The sequence below is a fragment of the Passer domesticus genome, chromosome 5, assembly GCF_036417665.1.
Source record: "Passer domesticus isolate bPasDom1 chromosome 5, bPasDom1.hap1, whole genome shotgun sequence".
Taxonomy (NCBI): Eukaryota; Metazoa; Chordata; class Aves; order Passeriformes; family Passeridae; genus Passer; species Passer domesticus.
The window spans coordinates 949,554-968,916 of record NC_087478.1 but is presented as its reverse complement, the minus strand read 5'-3'; the positions used below and the strand labels follow the sequence as shown (position 1 = coordinate 968,916).

General features: G+C 43.0%; 1 protein-coding gene across 2 annotated transcripts in view; it reads left to right on the top strand.

The window, feature by feature from the left end:
• Nucleotides 1–19,363, top strand: part of EXOC4 (exocyst complex component 4) — a 326,179-nt gene that overhangs the window by 26,308 nt on the left and 280,508 nt on the right. For both annotated transcript variants that reach the window (XM_064421658.1, XM_064421659.1), the window contains exons 4-5: nucleotides 14,105–14,289; nucleotides 17,009–17,118. In XM_064421658.1, coding sequence (XP_064277728.1) covers nucleotides 14,105–14,289; nucleotides 17,009–17,118 — 295 coding nt within the window. The remainder of the gene's footprint in view (nucleotides 1–14,104; nucleotides 14,290–17,008; nucleotides 17,119–19,363) is intronic.

The following is a 19,363-nucleotide window of genomic DNA, read 5'->3' as shown; positions in this document are numbered from 1 at the left end:
TTTTCCTGGACTTCTCTAACAACAATCTTTCTTTTTCTAAACTTAACAAGCACATTTCCTTCCTTCCTTTGCTGGAATTGTCTTTAGGAATTAAAAACAAGAGAGGTGATTTTTCCCTTCTCAGTCCTGACATGTGGAGTGCTCAGTCCAGTCCTGGGCCCTCCAGTAAAGACAGATGGAGTTACTGGGTCCAGGCCAGTGGGGGTTACAGGGATGGTTTAGGAGCATCTCACAAGTGGAGAGAGGCTGAGAGAATCCCCAGGGAGATGTTCTTGATGGTTGTTGTTGTTTCATGGGAGGGTGCAAAGGAAACAGAGCCAGAGTCTCCTTTGTGGTGCCCAGGGATGGGAGAAGAGGGATGGGCACAGTCTGAAACACAGGGAATGGTTTGATCCTAAACCAGCCCTTCTTACTGCAGGGATGGTTGAACACTTGAAGGAGTTCAAGCTCTTAGACACAGAGAGGTTTTGGAGTCTCCCTCTGAGGAAAATTTCCAAATCCAGCCTGGACATGGCTCTAGGTGCCTGTACTTGGACAGGGAAGTAAATTTGATATTCTGCACAGGTCCTTTCCATCCTGGACTACAAAAAGCAAAGGCAAAAATGCTACATCTGTTTATTACTCCTCTTTGCCACACAGTGCCTTTAAGGTCATCTTTTCATTGCCTTATTTTGTTGTTTTTTTCCCTTTCACTGCCCTTTGTTGTCTCTTTTAGCTGTGCCTCTTCACTTCTTTTTAATAAGTCATTACCCAACAGGACAAAGAGCTGGAAATTGTCACCCTGAGCTTTAATTTCCTCCTTTTTGCTTTATCTTATTTCACCTCAAACATGACTTTGTAAAACTTACCTCGTTCTCTGTGCTGGATTTCCCACAGCTGGATGCCACTCCCATCCCACCCTCCCATGCCTGTGGAACCCACCTGGTTTTTGCTGTTGCTGTCACATCCTCGTGTCTGGTTTCACTCTGCCATCACCTTCCTCTTGTTTTTCTGTTCCTCCTCATCTCCTGTGCCAGCCCTGCTGCACTCACAGGATCATGGAAGGGTTTGGGTTGGAAGGGACCTGAAATCCCATCCAGTGCCACCCCTGCCCTGGCAGGGACACCTCCCACTGTCCCAGGCTGCTCCAAGCCCTGCCCAGCCTGGCCTTGGGCAGCTCCAGAAACGGGAGAATCCAAGTGTGGTGTTTGCCTGATATTTTCAATTGTCAGATGTGAAAAAGGAGGTGGAAATTAAGAGTGTCCAGTGTAGGTACCAAAATATGATATAGTTGCCATCAGTATGAGTTGAAATGTTGGTGCTTTTTCCACGAGATTGCTTGGTTTGGTTGTTTTTTGGTTTTTTATTTTTAATTTTGATTTTTTTGTTTTGTTTTGTTTTTTGTGGGTTCCTTTTTAATTAAAAAAAAATTATTTTCAAAATGCCAGACAAGTAATCTATTTCCCATTTGAAATCCACGTTAGGAAGTGTAAGGAAGAAAAATAACCTTGCTTAAGATTTCTCATACATTATGCTTCAGAAATGGTTTTCAACCTGTGTATTTGATATTTACTGCTTTTGCAATATTTTGTGTATGGTTATTTTAAATATAAACACTTATGTGTATATAAATATGTGTAAAGTTGCCTGTGGCTATGAGGGAGAGACAGCATTAGATCTCTCTGATTTATAGACTTCTGCAGCATTTCTGCTGCTGCTCTGTTTGGTTGTTTTTTGTTTTCACATAGCAAATATTTTCTAATAAATCAAACAGTAATGATATAAAAAGCAGCTGTTAGTTCATGGGCTTTTTTGAATATATATCAAGGAATGCAGAGAAACCTCAAGTGGAAATTGAACACTCAATTTCAGCCACTCATTGACACTTGCAATTCTCATTTGAAGACAAATGTGCCTGTATAAAGAAACAGTAATTCGCCTGCATTTGGAGCTTTTCCCTGGCCAAAAATCACTGCAGGCTCATTGGCTTTTGCCACCTTGTGTTAACACAGCTCTGCGAGGCCGTGATGTTGTAATCACTCACGGGCTGGGGATAATTCCCTTCTCCTTTGATATGATAGGAACATTATGTGAAATCATTACTGATCTGGCAGGGAGGCACAGTGTCCGTAGATCTGCCTGTCCTTTGGTTCCATTCCTCGAGGTAAACAGCTGCTGGTGGCTCAGGACAAGCCCAGAGTGCTCTGACGAGGGGTTTGGAGCCCTCACCCTGCACTTGCAGCCCTGATTGATGCTGTTCCTGTAGCCTTGTGATCCGTGCAGCCAGAACCAGCCCTTTGCAGCCCCTCCAAAGGCATCATTCCAGCCTGCTGCATCCCATCCCTGCAGCCTGCTCTTTGTATTCCACTCACATTAATTGAAGTAATTTTGCCACTGAAGCGTGTTTCAAACCTCTGCATTTAAATTGAAATTTTAATTCCCTTATTGTTTGGAAAAGACGGCTGAGGATGGCTTGTTACAGGTTTCATTATCACTCCAAACTCTCCAGCTGCTGGTTCTAATGTGCAGTGACTGAGTAATGCAGGCAAGGATTGTTAATAAAAGACTGGCAGCTTTTCCCAGTTGGATAAACACAATGCAGAGGTACTTTGTGACAGCTTACATTTGTATGAAGTTAATTTTTTTTTTTTTTAAGTGACAGCTTTTTTTTTCTTTCTGATTCTGTATCCAGCCAGAGCAGCACACAAATATCAGGTGTTCCTGTTGTGTGTTCCTCCAGCATCTTGATAATTCCAGGAGCACAGGCAGTAGGATCAGGTTTGCTGTCCTATAATTGCACATTACAGGGTGTCTAAAAGAGCCCATTCCCAGCATCCTTTGAATTGGGAGAATTTGGGAATGTCTGGAACAGATAAAATGCCCGTTTGAGCTGGAGTGCATTTTAGTTATTTTCCATTTCTTTATGTGCATTTTGATAGAGTGAATTTGTACATTTGCCTGAAATGGAGCTGGTTTTTCACACACCGAATTACTGACAGCAATATTCACTTTTATGGGGCACTTGAGTGCACGTGCAGCCATTTGTGAGGGGTTTTTGTTTAATGTAAAACAAGAAAAGGGTTCAGGGGCACCTCGTGGCTCTGCACAAGTCCCTGACAGGAGGGGACAGGGACAGGAGGAGAGGGAGCAGCCTCAGGCTGGGCCAGGGGAGCCTCAGGTTGGATTTTGGGGAGAATTTCTTCATGGAAGGGGCTGTGGTGGTGGAATCCCCATCCCTGGAGGGATTTAAAGCCATGTGCACGTGGCACTTGGGGACATGGACCAGTGGTGGCCTTGGCAGTGCTGGGAATGGTTGGACTCGATGGTCTGAGAGCTCTTTTCCAACCCAAACAATTCCATAATTCTGTGATCTCCTACTGAGCCAGGAGGAGCTTCCTAAGGACAGTGTCCAGAGAGAGGAGCAGAGCAGGGGCCAGGGACACTGTCACTTCCCACTGTCACCTCAGGGACACTGGTGACGCTTCCCTGGAAGCCTGAGCTTGGCTGCTGGAATGAGGAATCCAAGTTTTTCCAGAGGAGAGGTCCTGGGAATGCTCCACAGCATCAGGAGCCAGAGCAGAGATCAGCAGCAGCAGTGGCCAGGACAGGAGATTCAGCCTTGCAGTGCACTGATTATACTCTGCATAGTAATTAATAAATTAATTAGCTGAAAATCATGGAGATCTGTGCTGTTACTTTAGTTCTGATTCCACTGTTGACCCATGAGGTCCCCGTAGGGAAATATTAATATTTGCCATTTGTTTCTCTAATTTAAAAGCTGAAATGCTGAAGAAATATTGTTGAATAAAGTAATTTAAGGTCACATCATATAATTAAATAAAGACTCTTTAGGCCACTTTGGTTTTGTGTCTGGATTTGCCCTTGTGGCAGGTAATAAACATTGAAACTGCAGAAATCCATGTATTGGATAAGAGGGAGGATCATTGCTATTTCCACCTGATTTTTTTATTTTATTAGGAAGACAAGAAGGATTGGGAATGAAGGTGGGAAGAAGGAAGGAAGGATGGAGCCCTTTGATTATTCTTCACTTCATCTCCCCCACCCTTGTGTTGCAGAGTGAGGAATTGGTGTTTTCCTCATGGGCACATCCTTCTCCTGTGTCTTTTTCCCAGGAAATATAAAGTATTTTGTTTCTCCAGAAGCAGGGAATGCTCCAACACCTTTTCTTTCTTTCCCAGTGTGAAAGACTTAAACTTCAGGTTTTTAATGTCAGGAAAATAATAATATGATTATTATGAGTGACAGGAGGATTTTTTGGAGCAGGATCACTTTCTCACTTCACGTTTGGCATTTTATAAAAAAAGTGATTTTATTTTTTTAAAGGCAGGACTTTACAACACACCTGAGTGACAGCAGGGGCAGAAGAGGAAGGAGTGTTAAAAAGTGGAAATGCTGTGCAGAAATCATGGAATTCCAGAATGGTTTGGGTGGGAAGGGACCTTAAATCCCATCCAGTGCCACCCTGCCATGGCAGGGACACCTCCCAGTGTCCCAGGCTGCTCCAGCCCCAGTGTCCAGCCTGGCCTTGGACATTCCAGGGATCAGGGGCAGCCCCAGCTGCTCTGGGAAACAAATGAAGGCAGCACAGAAGAAGAAGAAGAAGAAGATGGAGAAGGAATTCAGCAGGGCAGGGATATCCTGGAGAACAGTGAGCACAAGGAGCCCCCCTTGCTGTGGGAAGAGGGAGTCAAACAAGGGCTTTAAAATACTGAAATGTTTTCTCAGGGGATGAGTGAGGGCGGATTTTGCTCTGTGTGCGAAATATTCACTCATCCCGTAATGAGCATCTCATTCCAGAGCAGCTGGGGCTGCCCCTGATCCCTGGAATGTCCAAAGCCAGGCTGGACACTGGGGCTGGAGCAGCCTGGGACACTGGGAGCTGTCCCTGCCATGGCAGGGTGGCACTGGATGGGATTTCAGGTCCCTTCAACCCAAATTCTGATTCTGTGTCCTCCACAACAACCTCCAGCACTCCTCGCTTCCCTCTGCACTCCACGTTAATCCTCTGGAAAAGCCTTTGGAGTGCCAGCACCTCTCTGGAAAACACAGGCTGCTTGTAGCCCTGGGCATGGCTGAGATGCAAAAATACCATTTTTATTTTATTTTTTTATCATTTTTATTACCTGACTGCAGCTGCCACCTGTGGCTGTCCTCAGGATGGCACAAGGGGAGCCTTGCAATTAAAAATGCCTTGTAGTGAGCAGAGTTCTTACACCTTAAGTAGCCTGGAATAATGAAATAAATAAAAAATAACAGTGCACTTCTCAGCCTGCATTTTATTTACTGCCTGCCTTTCAGCTGGAACAAGGAAAATCAATAAAAACACTTTCATTTTGTTTCTGCGTTCCTTGGTGAGCGCAGCGCTGGGATTCCGGTGCTGCCGTGGAAGAGTTTTATGTTTTGGAATGAAGTAAGTGCAAATAAGAGAGCTGGGGTTCTTTGGGATTCTGTACAAATGTTTTTGTAGGTAAATTTAAATTTTGGCTCTGCTTGAAATTCTCTTTTGAGAAGTGAGATCTCTCATGTGAGGTTTCTATTAATTGTTAATGATTGGCAAATCTGATTTCTGAGGGTGAGGGAGAAGTGAGGAAGAGACACCTTGTTTTTGTTAATTTTATTAATTCCATGTGTTCCTGGAAAATGTTCTGGTGATTCCAAAAACCGTGGCAATCATGGGCTTTGTGTGTCTGAAAGGTCTGGGGCCACACAAGGAGGATCTGAGGGTATTTGGTTGACTTTGGTAGAATACTGATAAGTTTTTTATGCAGAAGGATTGGGGGTGTTTATCCTCAGTTCACTTTTCACCTCTCTTCTGTAATTTTTTCCTGTTTTTTTCCTTAAATTTCATAACTTTTTTAATATTCAAGAAATTAATTTTTTAATTTAATTTTTTTCTTAAATACTGCATTGATTATTTTAAAAGTAAACTTAAGGCTAGTTTTAAACCCATTAGAATGAGGAATTTCTGTCCCTTAGAAACATCTCATTTTTTTTCCCTGGACATAGCTATCAATGACTTGCTCTCACTCTTTTCCTGCTGTAATTTGCATTATCAGGGCAGTCTCTTGCATGAAGTTTTAGTACCTAAAGCTCATTTACATGGCCACATCTTGACCCCAGCCCTCCTCAGAGCATCATCAGGGGGCTCTTGGCTCTGCTAATAACAACCCTTCATTTCAGCTGCTAAAAGCTTATTAAATAAGAAATCAGGCTGTGATGGAGGTGGAGCAGAGTTGGAATACAGGGGATGCTTTTCCAGCAATCCCAGGAATTCTTTTTTTAAACTCTGGGGTGTAAGAGAGAATTTTATCCCCGGTAAAACATTGCAGCAACACCATGAAAAAAAATCATCGAAGGGTTATGGAACACTATAAAATAATCCAGATGGAATAAATCTGGATAAATAAATCACACATAAATCTGATTGAATCCTTTGAAAATGCAGCTTTAAAGCTGGCAGAAAGGTGTAATAAATTCAGTTTTCACTAAAGCATTTGAAACATTTGGGATGAAGATGGAAATGAGAAGTGAAGGGAAAAAGTCCTGGGTAATTCTGCCATTTCAGGGAAGTCATTTGTCCATGCTGGTGGAGAAATTGCAGAATTTGTGTTCGGGTCCAAGTGAGCAGTTGGATAAACCTCTTGTTTTTAGCCCCTCTCTTCCTTGAGCACCACTTTTGGTTCCAGCACTTTGCTGCTAGAAAGACATTGATGAATTACAGCGAGTGGAGGAGGAAGGAGAATGATTGATGGGTGACTGAGGCAAATGCAAAAGAATTAAATTTCTGTAGCTGGAGGAAAGGACAGCAAGTGAGGAACATAATTTTATAAATATTTAAAAGTTGGCAGAGGGAAAACAGTGTTTGGTCATTGCCATTGGAACACTTCAGAAAAATAAAAGCTGTTTGTCCTTTGTGTTAAGGTGTTTCGCACCAGGTTTGTCCAAAATAACCCTTTTACTTTTGTTTGTACATTTTTTACTCTCCTTCCTCCCTCAGATCAGTTTGCTTGTCCCAGGATGAGCCGTTTTCCTGCAAACTGAGCAATTTTTTGTGTGTGTGTGTAGCTCAGAATCTTTCAAAGTGATTTTCCAACCCTCAGCTTCAGTGATCTGTGTCAGTCCCCCCCTTTTTGTGCATCATTTGCTCACAAATCCTTTCCTGTCATGAAGGGGAGTCAGTTCAGCTCTTCCCAAAATATTGCAAAGGAACCATAATTGTAATTTACAGCTCTTTCTTTGATTTTTACTTGTTGAGTCTTACAAGATTTTGAAAGGTGAACAAAATTGGGAGCAATTTCTTCCCTCACCTGAATATCCATCGTGTTAGCGCCCAGTGCTGTCCATCATTAATCCTCATTAATCCCCATCTCCTGGGTTCCTTTCCTCCTTTTCCTGTTTTTAGGAATATCAGGAATTTTCAGAAATATCATCACTGATCACTGTGCTTTTCCTGTTTTCCATGATTTTACCTGAAGACTCTCTGCTTTAGGATCACCAGGGTGGTTTTTAAGTTCAGGATCATCTTAATAATTCCTATTCACTGATTTGTTTTGATGCCACCTCACTCTGTGCTGTGGCAATTTGGTGGCAGATAATTCCCAACCCTTGGATTTATTAAGTTTTCCTTGTATCCCACTATTTGGCTGGCCCATCCTCAAAGGCCATCCCTTTTCAGCTTCATCCTGATTCACCTTGCAACCAAAATACTGCAACAAATCTACAGATGAAACACAGCCTTGATAAAACTTGATAGCCTTGCTAAAACTTGTGTCAAGGTTGGAATTAAAAGGTACTAAATCCAAAAGATACATCCAAAAGATACTGGAATTAAAAACCATTATATCTAAAAGATACTGGAATTAAAAGCACAGCCTTGATAAAACTTGTCAGGGTTGGAATTAAAAGATATAAATGAAGTTTAAAGCAGGTTTAATCAGGTACTTGTTCAGTGTTGCCAGCAGTGGAGGCTGCAAGTGCTTCACAAGCTTTTGGGTTTTGGAATTCTGTGATTCCCTGCCTTGTCCATCAGAAATGTGGGAATTTTGCAGCCTTAAATTCCGAAGCTCCTTGCTTATTTTATTGCTAATAAACTTAGGAGTCATTTTGAGGTGGGTAAAAATAGAGAACACAAACCAAACCCTGCTGCAGGAAACATTTTCTCACTGCTCTCCAGGTACAACTCATCTCAAACAGCTTTATTTATTCCCCTCCCTTTTCTCAAGTTGCTTTTCCCATGACTTTTGCTCAATCTGTCACAGCCCCCGTGCTGAGGCAGTGGGTGGCACAGGGATGGGGTGGCACAGGGATGGGGTGGCACAGGGATGGGGTGGCACAGGGATGGGGTGGCACAGGGATGGGGTGGCACAGGGATGGGGCTGCACAGGGATGGGGTGGCACGGGGATGGGGTGGCACAGGGATGGGGTGGCACAGGGATGGGGTGGCACAGGGATGGGGTGGCCCCTAGGATTGTTTTTCTTGCTGCTCTTCTGCCTCTCACAGTGTTGGATTGAGCCCTTTTCTCACCCAGAGTTGGAGCAGCTGAGAGGTGTTTTATCCAACTTTTATTCCATTTTCAGTCTCCTGTGAAGGGTGAGACCATGCAGATGTTAGAATTCACCCCATCACAATCAGAAGCCAGCTATTTCCTAATTACAAGACATTAAAATGTGTTTATTGCTCTATCAGCTTTAGCCACACCGTGCTGTAAATGCCTTAAAGCCAATCATCTAAAATTACCCCTCTGGGTGCCACTCCAATGCATCTCTCACAGTTCTGTTCCTCCAAAGCATCCAGTTTTATTTCTAAGGCCACCCTTTGAATCTTATTTCCAGTTCCATTTCTCTCCCAGCAATGTCTGTGCTGTTCCAGGGCATTCCTAAGTCAGCATTTCTCATCTCAAAGTTTGCATACAGATGTGAGAAATCTGTCAGGCTTTGGGAATTCTCTGCAAATCCACATCCCACATTTCCCCCTCTCTCTTGAACAGAAAAAAACTTCTTTGAAGGTTTTTTATTTTTATCATTATTTGGCTTTGTTTATCAATTGTGTACAGTGAAGCACACAAGGCACTATCACTAATACTGTCACTGTAACAATCAATGTCATTATAACATTAAACTCAGTTTATTTAATAAGTTATTTTGCCCCATCTCTGGGTCACAAAAGGGCTTAATCCAACATCACAGCACTTTGGTTCACAGGTTTGGGCTGAAGGGATTTAAATCCCTGCCATGGCAGGGACACCTCCCACCATCCCAGGCTGCTCCAAGCCCCAGTGTCCAACCTGGCCTTGGACATTCCAGGGATCAGGGGCTGCTCTGGGAATTCTGTTCCATGGAAGGGAGGGATCAGCCTCTGTGGGTGTTGTGTCTCTGCCCACTGCCAGGTCCCAAAAGCTGCAGTGTGGGGACTTTGCTGTTCCACAGCAGTTTCCAGGCTCAGTCCTTATCTCCTGCACGTCAGGTGCAAATGGAATTCGGTGACCTGCTTGTTTAGATCTGCCTGCACTTATTTAAGCTGTTTTTTAGTCATTTTCCTTTCCTGTACCTTGTGAAAGTGAGTCCCTTGTAAAAGCAGCAGATCAATTCTCCTTTTAAATGTCAGCGTTGTTGTATTCACCAGCGAGGCAGCTGGAACCTTCTGGGTTGTTGCTTATTTATTTACTCTTTTATTCTGAGGGCTCAGCTTTTTCCCTTTTGTCATTTTGTGTTTGTGTATGACTTTTTAAAATCTGGAATTATGACCTACTACATTGTTTCCTCTAAACCTTTCTCAGTTGTGTGTTCGTGTTTTCATATCTGTTGTCCAAATTCGGAACAGACTGGTTTCCCAGCTAGAAAGGATTTGGTTTTCTAGTAAAATAATTAATAATTGAGGAAGGAATTCTTCCCTGGGAGGGTTGTGAGGCCCTGGCACAGGTTGCCCACAGGAGCTGTGGATTCCTGATCCCTGGCAGTGTCCAAGGCCAGGTTGGACAGGGCTTGGAGCAGCCTGGGACAGTGGGAGGTGTCCCTGCCCATGGGGACTGGGTGATCTTTAATGTCCCTTCCAACCCAAACCATTCCATGATTCTATGATTCCATCATTATTTGGGTTTTTTCCCCTCCCTGAAAAAAAAAAAAAAAATTGAGACTTTTCTCTTTATCTCTGCTCACTTCCAGGCCTGTGGGGGTTCAGCAGAACCCTTGAGGGAATAAATAGATTTCCCTGTAAGCAGATTGGGAAACTTTGGCTGAAGTCAGGAAAGAAAGAATTTTGACAAATACCTTGTTAGCACTTCGGTTCTCGTTTGTTGTAAAATGCTGAATTAAACCCTTCCAAATTTCCTCTTGCACTGAGCAAGTGTTTAGCAGTGTTTTCTTCTCAAGGCAATTAAGCCCTGCTATAAACTGCCTGTGACCTTTAAACAAGCTGCCTAATGGTGCTGGTGCCACGGTTATTTTCTATAAACTTGCAATTTTTAGCTTATACAAAGCACAGCTCTTTTTTCAGCTTTATTTCATCTCTGTTTCCTAAAGGGTCTTTGCTCTTTGTAGGTACTAATAAGTGGAGAGAGATAAGAAGATTTGAACATCAGGAATTGCTATCAGATCATCTAAGCCAAATTCTCTGCTAATCCAGGCCAATATTTTAATTAGCGTTTGACTAAATTACACTTATTGTGTGTTCATGAGCAGCTTTCAATGGGAGAGGGAGCTGAATTCCAGAATTAAAGGAGGTGCTGGTGGGCACTGCCCATTCTTTTGGTACAATTTGCTCATTGTAAAGCAGTTTTTTTCCACAAGAATAACGACTTGTTTATTGTTGGCTCCTTTTCCAGCTGCTCTGTGTTGCTGTGGCTCCTCTCTGCACCCCAGCCCCTGCCAAAAGATTGATATGGGGGAGCATTTTACCTGTAATTATCCTTTGTGCCCAGCTAGTCTAACACAATGCCGTGATCCCCCTGCAGAAAAACAAACAAAAATCACTTTATTTCTGTCTAACTGAGCTGTGTGTGTAGAAAAAAGAGGCAGGAAGGATCATCAGCTGCTTTTTCTGGAGCCTGGAACCACTTGGAGTCCTGTACATCTCATTTCCAGGATTTCTTGGGCTGCTTTTTCCTTTATCAGTATTAACTGGAGTCCTGCAGGATAACTCTGCCTCTCTCTGTCCAATTCCACATCTTTTAGTGCTTTTGGATGCAGCCAGCAGCTGATGGGAGAGTTAAAAACCAGGGAAAGCTGATTGGCATCTCCTGCACAACCCAAATTTTGGTGTGTTCTGGGCTGAGTGGGGCCACAAAGTCAAAAAAGTTCCTTCTAAAGTTCCACTGTTGATCTGCCTTTAGTGTATATTTAGTTTTGTGCATTTTTAAAAATGTTTTTGCTTCCTTTTGGTTGTTTTTGCTGTTCTGGGCTGGCTTATCCAGCACACAAAGGTTTTAATCTCATATTTTTTATTCTGGAATATAATCCTGGGTGCTGCTTTTTTTGCCAGGACCTAAATCATCTTTCTGTAAGCAAAAGGAAGGAAAACATTTCTGCAGAAAGGAAAAATGTTTGGTTTGTTTTTTAGCATAATATTTCTATTGCCATCTAAACCAACTGGAGACCTTCCTTTGACTTCCATAAACATGAGTACAATAAATGGTTGAATATTCCATTTTTTTTTTCCTTTAAAATATGTCCTTGAGAACTGTATTTTGGCCTTAATATTTTTGGTGAGCAGTGAACTCTTTAGGAACTGGCAAGACAAAAACAGAGCTGAGTGGAAAATTTAAATTCCCATTCTTTGTGTTTCAGAAAAAAATTTTCCTGAATGTCTTGGAATTATTTCTAGTGTTACTTTGCTCTGGATTTCTCTTCTTTTCTGGCTGCTTTTTTGTCTCTCAGTTTCTCAGTATGATAAATATTGCCCCTGTTCCTTTTTCTGGTGGGATTTTTGGCCCAGCTCCCAGGGCAGTTGCAGCTCCCCTGAAGAAACAGGTGGGGGGAATTCAAGTGCCTCTGGAATGGGGAAATTTGAGGGAAAAACTCCACCTGCCAAAGGAAGAGGAGAGGAATTAACATTTCCATTTCTGCCTGAGTTTCCCACGTGGTCTCTGGTGAGCTCCTCCACTTGTGTGAGCTCTGCCAGCTCTTCTGGGGAGAAGGAAATTGGGTTTTTCCTTCATTTTTGGGGTGGTTTTGTCATGTGTGATGTTCCCACAGATGGATAAGGGAAAGAAAGAGGATGGACAGTGTAGTGTGGCAAGTGAGGAGATTTAAAAATTGATTTTAAAAGCCTGCCTGTCCCATGGATATTCCAGTTTTTCCTGGTCTTGGAGGCCAGTAAAGGAATACTCTGGTGATGGATGTTCTTTTAGTAGAGAGCCTTTGGAATGGGGAAATGTGGGGAAAAAGCTCCACCTGCCAAAGGAATTAACATTTCCACTTCTGCCTGAGTTTCCCACGTGTTCTCTGGTGAGCTCCTCCACTTGTGTGAGCTCTGCCAGCTCCTCTGAGGAGAAGGAAATTGGGTTTTCCCATCATTTTTTGGGTGGTTTTGTGATGTTCCCACAGATGGATAAGGGAAAGAAAAAGGATGGACAGTGTAGTGTGGCAAGTGAGGAGATTTAAAAATTTATTTTAAAAGCCTGGCTGTCCCATGGATATTCCAGTTTTGTCCTGGGCTTGGAGGCCAGCAAAGGAGCACCCTGGTGATGGATGTTCTTTCAGCAGAGTTAATATTTACTGGTACTGAGGGAGCAGCCCTTGGCTGGGCTGGCTGCTCACTGTATCTTTGCTTTTAATTTTTCATGTTTGGCTGACAGGTTTGTTCTGAACCGAGATCCTGAAGTGCAAGCAAATGTCTTATTTCACTGACAGCATCCTCAGTTAGCAGGGAATGGGTTTTTAAATTTTATTTTAAACCTCTGCATGCCAAACATGCTCTTTCCAGTTCCTTACAACATCAGCACTGAGAGTTTGGAAGCTGCAGAGGGATGCCATCATTTATTTATTAGTGACTGGAAATCTCTGTTAAATAGGAAACCAACTGGGAGGGATGCACAGTGAGAGTGTTGCTTTTAGGCACTGATTTGTCATTCCTGGTGGGTTTCGTCTGTGTTTGGGTTTTGTCCACGTTTATTTTTAGGATGGAAAAGAAAATTAGGGAATTTCTGTGCCCATGGGATGGCAGCTGGTCATTATTTCAGATATTCAAATGGTGCAGCCACAGGACATAGCCCTCGTGCAGCCTAAAGGATGAGGGCTCCTAAGCTTTTTCAGTCATGAGTTTAAACAAATTAAATGTAAGCCATTTTCTCCCCATTTGCAGAATTTAGAATAATGGGTTTTTTTGGTGTTTCTGTAATGGAAAGAATAGCAACCATCAAACACTATTGTCACTATCTTCTTCTAACGCTTTTCTACTTAATAATCCTCTTATTTGGGAATAAACCATCCTTTGATTTTTATTTAAGAACTGTGTTTTCACTAACTTGTTTTATACATACGCTTAATATTTCAAGGCTTCACATTAAATCTGAATCATTTGGATGCTGGACTCTTATATAATTTATTTGGGAATAGAAATAAAGAAATATTACTTCAAGATTTTCTGCTTTAGAAGGGTTTTAAGGCTAGAATCATCCTGGGATTCAGACACTTCCCTAATCCAAGAGGAAAATTATTGTATTTGCGGGAGGGAGGGAGAAATGATGAAACTAACTCTGTGTTTTTGGAAGGCTAATTTATTATTTTATGATCTATATTATATTAAAGAATACTAAAGTATACAGAAAGGATATAGACAGAAGGCTAAAAGATAATAATGAAAAACTTGTGACTCTCTCCAGAGTCCTGACAGAGCTTGGCACTGATTGGCCAGTGAGTCAAAACAATTCACATGAAACCAATGAAACAATCTCAAAAACTCATTCCAAAGTAGCAAAACACAGGAGAAGCAAATCAGATAATATTGTTTTCCTTTTTCTCTGAGGCTTCTCAGCATCCCAGGAAAAGAATCCAGGGTGAAGGAATTTTTCTAGAAAAAGTGACTGCCACAGAAAATTGCAAAACTGAATGAAGTGACGGCGAGAGCCGAACGAATGGATGTGTAAAACCTGTCCCGTTTTCCCCCCAGGTGTCAGCAGTGGATTCCCTGGAGGGTCCCCTCCTGCAGGTGGAGGGGCTGAGCGACCTGAGGCTGGAGCTGCACAGCAAGAAGATGAACCTGCACCTGGTGCTGATCGACGAGCTGCACCGGCACCTCTACATCAGATCCACCAACCGCGTGGGGCAGCGCGGCAGGGACCGAGCCCGCCTCGGGTGGGACACCCGCCCCGGCCCCAGCCCCAAACTGCCCCCAAACTGCCCTGCTGTCTTGGTTTGGAAAGCCAGGTGTCTGCCGAGGGAGGCAGGAGCCTCCCCAGAAATGGAAAATGCAAACCCCCTCCCTCTGAATTATTGTAATTTTGGAATTAAGGGGCTCTCAGGTCTTGCGGCGATCCTCCCGTGTGTGAGGACACGAGGCCTGACTCCATTTTCCTCAGAAGGCTGATTTATTAATTTATATATTATATTAAAATACTACATTAAAACTAGGCTAAAAGAACAGAGAGAGAGGAAGATCAGAAGGCTACAAAGACCAAGAATAAAATAGAATGGAATGGAATGGAATGGAATAGAATAGAATAGAATGAAATTAGAATAGAATAGAATAGAAAAGAATTAGAATAGAATAGAATAGAATAGAATAGAATAGAATAGAATAGAATAGAATAGAATGAAATTAGAATAGAATAGAATAGAATAGAATAGAATAGAATAGAATAGAATAGAATAGAATAGAATAGAATAGAATAGGATGCATAACAAAATCCTGTGACTGCTCACAGCCTCGGCACAGGTGGCTGTGATTGGTCACTCATTGAAAACAATCCACGTGGACCAATGGAAGATGCACCTGTGGCATTCCACAGCAGCAGAGAGTTACTGTTTGCATTTCTTTCCTGAGGCTCTCGGCTCCTCAGGACGGGAAAAATCCCAGCAGAGGATTTTTCATAAAATATCATGGCTACACTCAGGCAAAGATATGGGAATGAGAATAACAGTTCTTTACTAGGAAAATTAAAAATACAAATGCAATAGTACAAAAAGAAATGAAACTACAGGCAGAGTGAGAGCAGGAGCTGAGCCCTGTGGGTCAGGGGGTGGCACAGTCCCATCCCATGGGGGCTCAGCCCTCCTGCAGTGCCAGCTGTGCTTCTGCTGCAGCAGGGATCCTGCACAAGGCTGCAGTTTTCCTCTGCAGCTCCAGGGCTGCTGGAGATGGGCCTGCTCTTCCTCTGGCAATGCAGGGCAGGAGAAAGCTGCTCCTCTGGGAATGCAGGGGGCAAAGGCTGCTGTGCTGTTCCAGGCTCAGATTGGATCCAGGTAGGAATGCTTGGCTCCTGCCCTGGGCGGAGCATCTCCCCATGGGATGCTGGAATTGGATCAGCCCTGCAGGGACACTCAGTGGCCATGGAGAGCAGAGATCTCCTGGAGGGAGGATTGGCTGTGGGAGAGGTAAAGAAAACTGCCCCATGGACAGAGAGAACTGCCCCAGCTCTGACAGATGGGAAAAGAAAACACACCCCCATTTCCAAGCCAAGACACATGGCAATCCCTCAGCACTGTGGCTCTGGAGAGCAGAAAATTCAGATTTTCTGCACCTCCGAGCCCATTCTTTGCTTTTCTCGGCTCTCTTTCTTTTCTCTTTGGGTTTTGCTGCTTCCCACAGCTCCTTTGTGCATTCTCTCCTTTCCCTGATCTTATCCCTCTCCTACAAATGTCATGGTCATGAGGCTGAGGTCAGGGAAAAGCTGCTCATTTTCTAGGAAATATCCAAATTTTAAAAGCCTCCTGCCCAACCATAAAGTGATGAGATGGAGGCCACAATACTTGAGTGTCTGAGCTGAAATGTGTTGGTTTTGGTGTGTTCCCAAGGTTTTTTAAAGGTGTTGAAATTTCTTACCTGCTTGGTGCCTGTGGTCAGTGGAAATTCAGTTAATATAGGATATTTTTTCCTGATTTTGCAAATTCTGAGTTGTTTCAGACAAGGAAGAAAGTGGCTGGAAAAGAGAGAGGCAGTTTTGGGAGGTAATTTTCGCAGAGTAGGAGAGGTGGGGAGCAAAAGGGGAGCCAGCACTTAACGGAGATGCAGAGAACAGATAAATGAACATTTATTGTGAGAATGAATAAAAATCTGCTTGCCAAAAATGCCAGGCAAGATATCCAGTTGCATTAAATGAATTTATGGAAGAAAGGATTGGTTGAAATTGAAATTTCTAGGAAGGGGGGTTGCTAGCAAGTCATCAGTCTCTTCCTTACTCATCTTAATTAAAGACAGCCACAAAGCTTTGGTGTACCCAGACTGGGGGACTGTTAATTAATTGCACTTTTGTGGCTGCTGCAGGGACCTTCCTCTAACTTTGGATTCTCTTTTTTCACTTTCCCTGATGCACATTGTGGATATTTGATAAAAGGAGCTCTTGCAGCAAGGCTCTCTTGTTGCTTTGGGTGGTTCTTCTGCAGGATACCAAGCCTAACCCTTGTTTTTTCACATTTCCATGAGCTTTTTGACCTCTAATCAAACATCCTGAGCTCCACTGGAGGAGCCTTCCACATTTCTTTCCCCTAAAATGATTTGTTGCTTGTGTCCCCCTGCCATGTCCAGCAGCTGGGGCAGTGTGACACGTTTTTGCCAGCTAATATAATGTGAATTTTGAAAATATTTTCATTTTTGAGTAAGGAGGTTCATTTGGGAAGGGATGTACATGGGTTGGCTCAAAGGAATGTGAAGGGCAGGAGAAAAGGGTGGAGGTTTCTGCAGGGAATAAAGAAGTTTGGAGGATTAGAAGTTGACAGAAGGCATGAAAATGGGAACATCTATTAGGCTTAATCTGCTTCATAGGCTTAAAATGTAAAGAATAAGTGGATTACTTGTTGTGAACAAACACTGTAAATAATAATCAACTGTTTGCTTTAATTCTTTCCCCTCCCACAGGTCCCTTGTGAAGGACTCCTCTCCTGTGCCTCTGATGGATGTCACTAATTTATCTACACCTCGGAAATTCCTTGAGACTTCCCAGTTCACTACTCCTGGGAGCTCCAGCAGTGAGTATTTAAGCCAGATATTTATATATTCATTTGTAGATCTTCAGCTGATTTTGCTGGAGTAAGAGGAGGCAAATCATCCCCTCATGGCTCAGGGGAGACAAAATCCTGGGAGGTGATTTTGTGCAGTGTCACAAAACGAGTGGGTGTTGTGTCCAGGGGTAGAATTTGGCTTTTTTTCCTCATGGAAAATCAGCTTTTCCCTCTCCTAACCCTCACCAGCTTCTTAAATACACTCAGTTCCCTGTGCCTGTTCTCACCTTGATGGTGTTCTTGATACCTTGAGCAGCAGAGATTTGCAGTGGGTTCATTCTGTGTGGTTTCCTCAGCATTATTTACTGCAGGCTGCCAGGTTTGTGTAGATATTTCTGAAGTTTTTTATTGTCTGGGAGCCAAAAGGTCAAATCTGTTCCTTGTGGGAGCTTTGTAACTTTGACTAAAGGTCTGGCTGTACACAGGAATAATCTGGGGCTGATCTTTTATTCCTGTTACTGCAACAAACACCAAGGAAAACTCTTTTGTCTGAGGCTTTGGAAGGGCTGCAGAGAGGGGAAATTAATCTTTGTATTGTTTCAGGAGATTAATAAGTGGGGTTGTCCTTGATGAATAATACAGAAGTGACCTCCAGTCTCTTCCCCCTTTCAAACCTGTTTCAGTATTCCTCCAATGCAGAGAATATTTCCTTCTCTTTCCAGCCTTATTAATTCTTTTGTCCTTTTGTTTCTAGTTTTGTCACACTTGCCTCCCAGATTGTTCTGCCTGATAACTTTTATCTTCTGCTCCTGGAGGGGTTTTGTTCTTCAGCTCTGCTCTTGGAGCCTGGGACTGGTTTTTTGTGTCCTGGAGGTTTGTGAGGAGTCACAAACTTCCAGAGCTGGAAACTGCAGCCTGGTCGCTCAAAATCTGGAAGAGTGGAACCATATGAAAATTGTGAGGGAAAAACTCAAGAATTCCTGTTCTGCCCGTGATCAGTGAGAAGTTCAGATCAGTTTTCTTGCAAAAGATCACAGGATTTTGAGGAACTGAGGAAATAAACCACAAAAACCTGAATCCCAGCCTCAGCACTGGAAATAGAATAGTTTGGGTTGGAAGGGAACTACAAGACCATCTAGTTTCCAACCCCTCTCAATGTTAAAATATTCATTTTCAGTGATATTTATAGTGTCTGCTACTTTCTCCCCCTAAAATAGTGCTCTTCTGTGTAGTAATAAAACCAAAAAGGCCTGAAGTTATGGAGCTGATGTGGATCTCCCACCTCATGGCTGGGGAACAGAGCAGGAGATGCCCCTCCTGATCTTTTTTACAGCAATCTCTTCTTGCTCTTCTCACCCAGTGCACCAGAAAATCTCTTCCTTGGCTCCTCCTTGTGCTCTGCATCACTCAGTGAAGTGCTGGGCAAGTGTCCCTCAGCCTGGCAAAGATGTGGATTCTAACAGAAAACATTTGATCTGCATAAAATATGCATATGGTTCTGCCTCAAGTGCACAATGTACTTATGTAGATTTTTTTTCCCTGTAATTTTATTTAAAAGTAGCCTTTTCCAGGACTGCGCAACTAGCAGAGAATTTCAAACTTATGCCTATGCATAACAAAAGCTGTTTCTGCCTGTAGTCACTTAAGTTCTTTGGCTTTTTATTGATGAAACAAAGTGTCTGTGCATATTAATGGGTGTCATTCTAAAGCACTGACTCATTCATCCCATCCCAGCAAAGATGCCAAAATTTGGAGTCCTTCCTGCTCTCCCTTCCCAGAGGAGATGTTACCTTGTGCTGTAGAATCTTTATAAGGAAATTAAAGCTGTTCCTGCCGCACGTAAAATAAACAAACCCTTTGGAAATGCTCACCTGAGGATTGGAGATGTGGCAGTTCACCAGTAACACTTTCCCTTCATGCCAGTTCAGAGAAATGAATTTATATTTCTCTGCTTGAACTTTCTGTGCTCTGAAGGGTATTTAGGAAGGTTCCTGCTTTGCCAGGCTCTTCCTGGAACTCTGAAACCTGCTCACAAACACAAGAGTGCCCTTTCCTGGGAAATTTGGGACAATACTTCTTGGAAATCCAGCAGAAGATGAGCTGGTGATTCCAATAAATACTGCTGTGGGTGGCATATGTAGATTTTAAGCTGAATTGCTAATTTATTTCAATGGTTTTTTGGAGCAAAAAGAGTTTATAGGGCCAGGCAGTGTGGTGGTTCCAAGGTCAGGTCTAGGAACTGCTCCTGGCTCTCCTTTTCAAGAACCAGAGG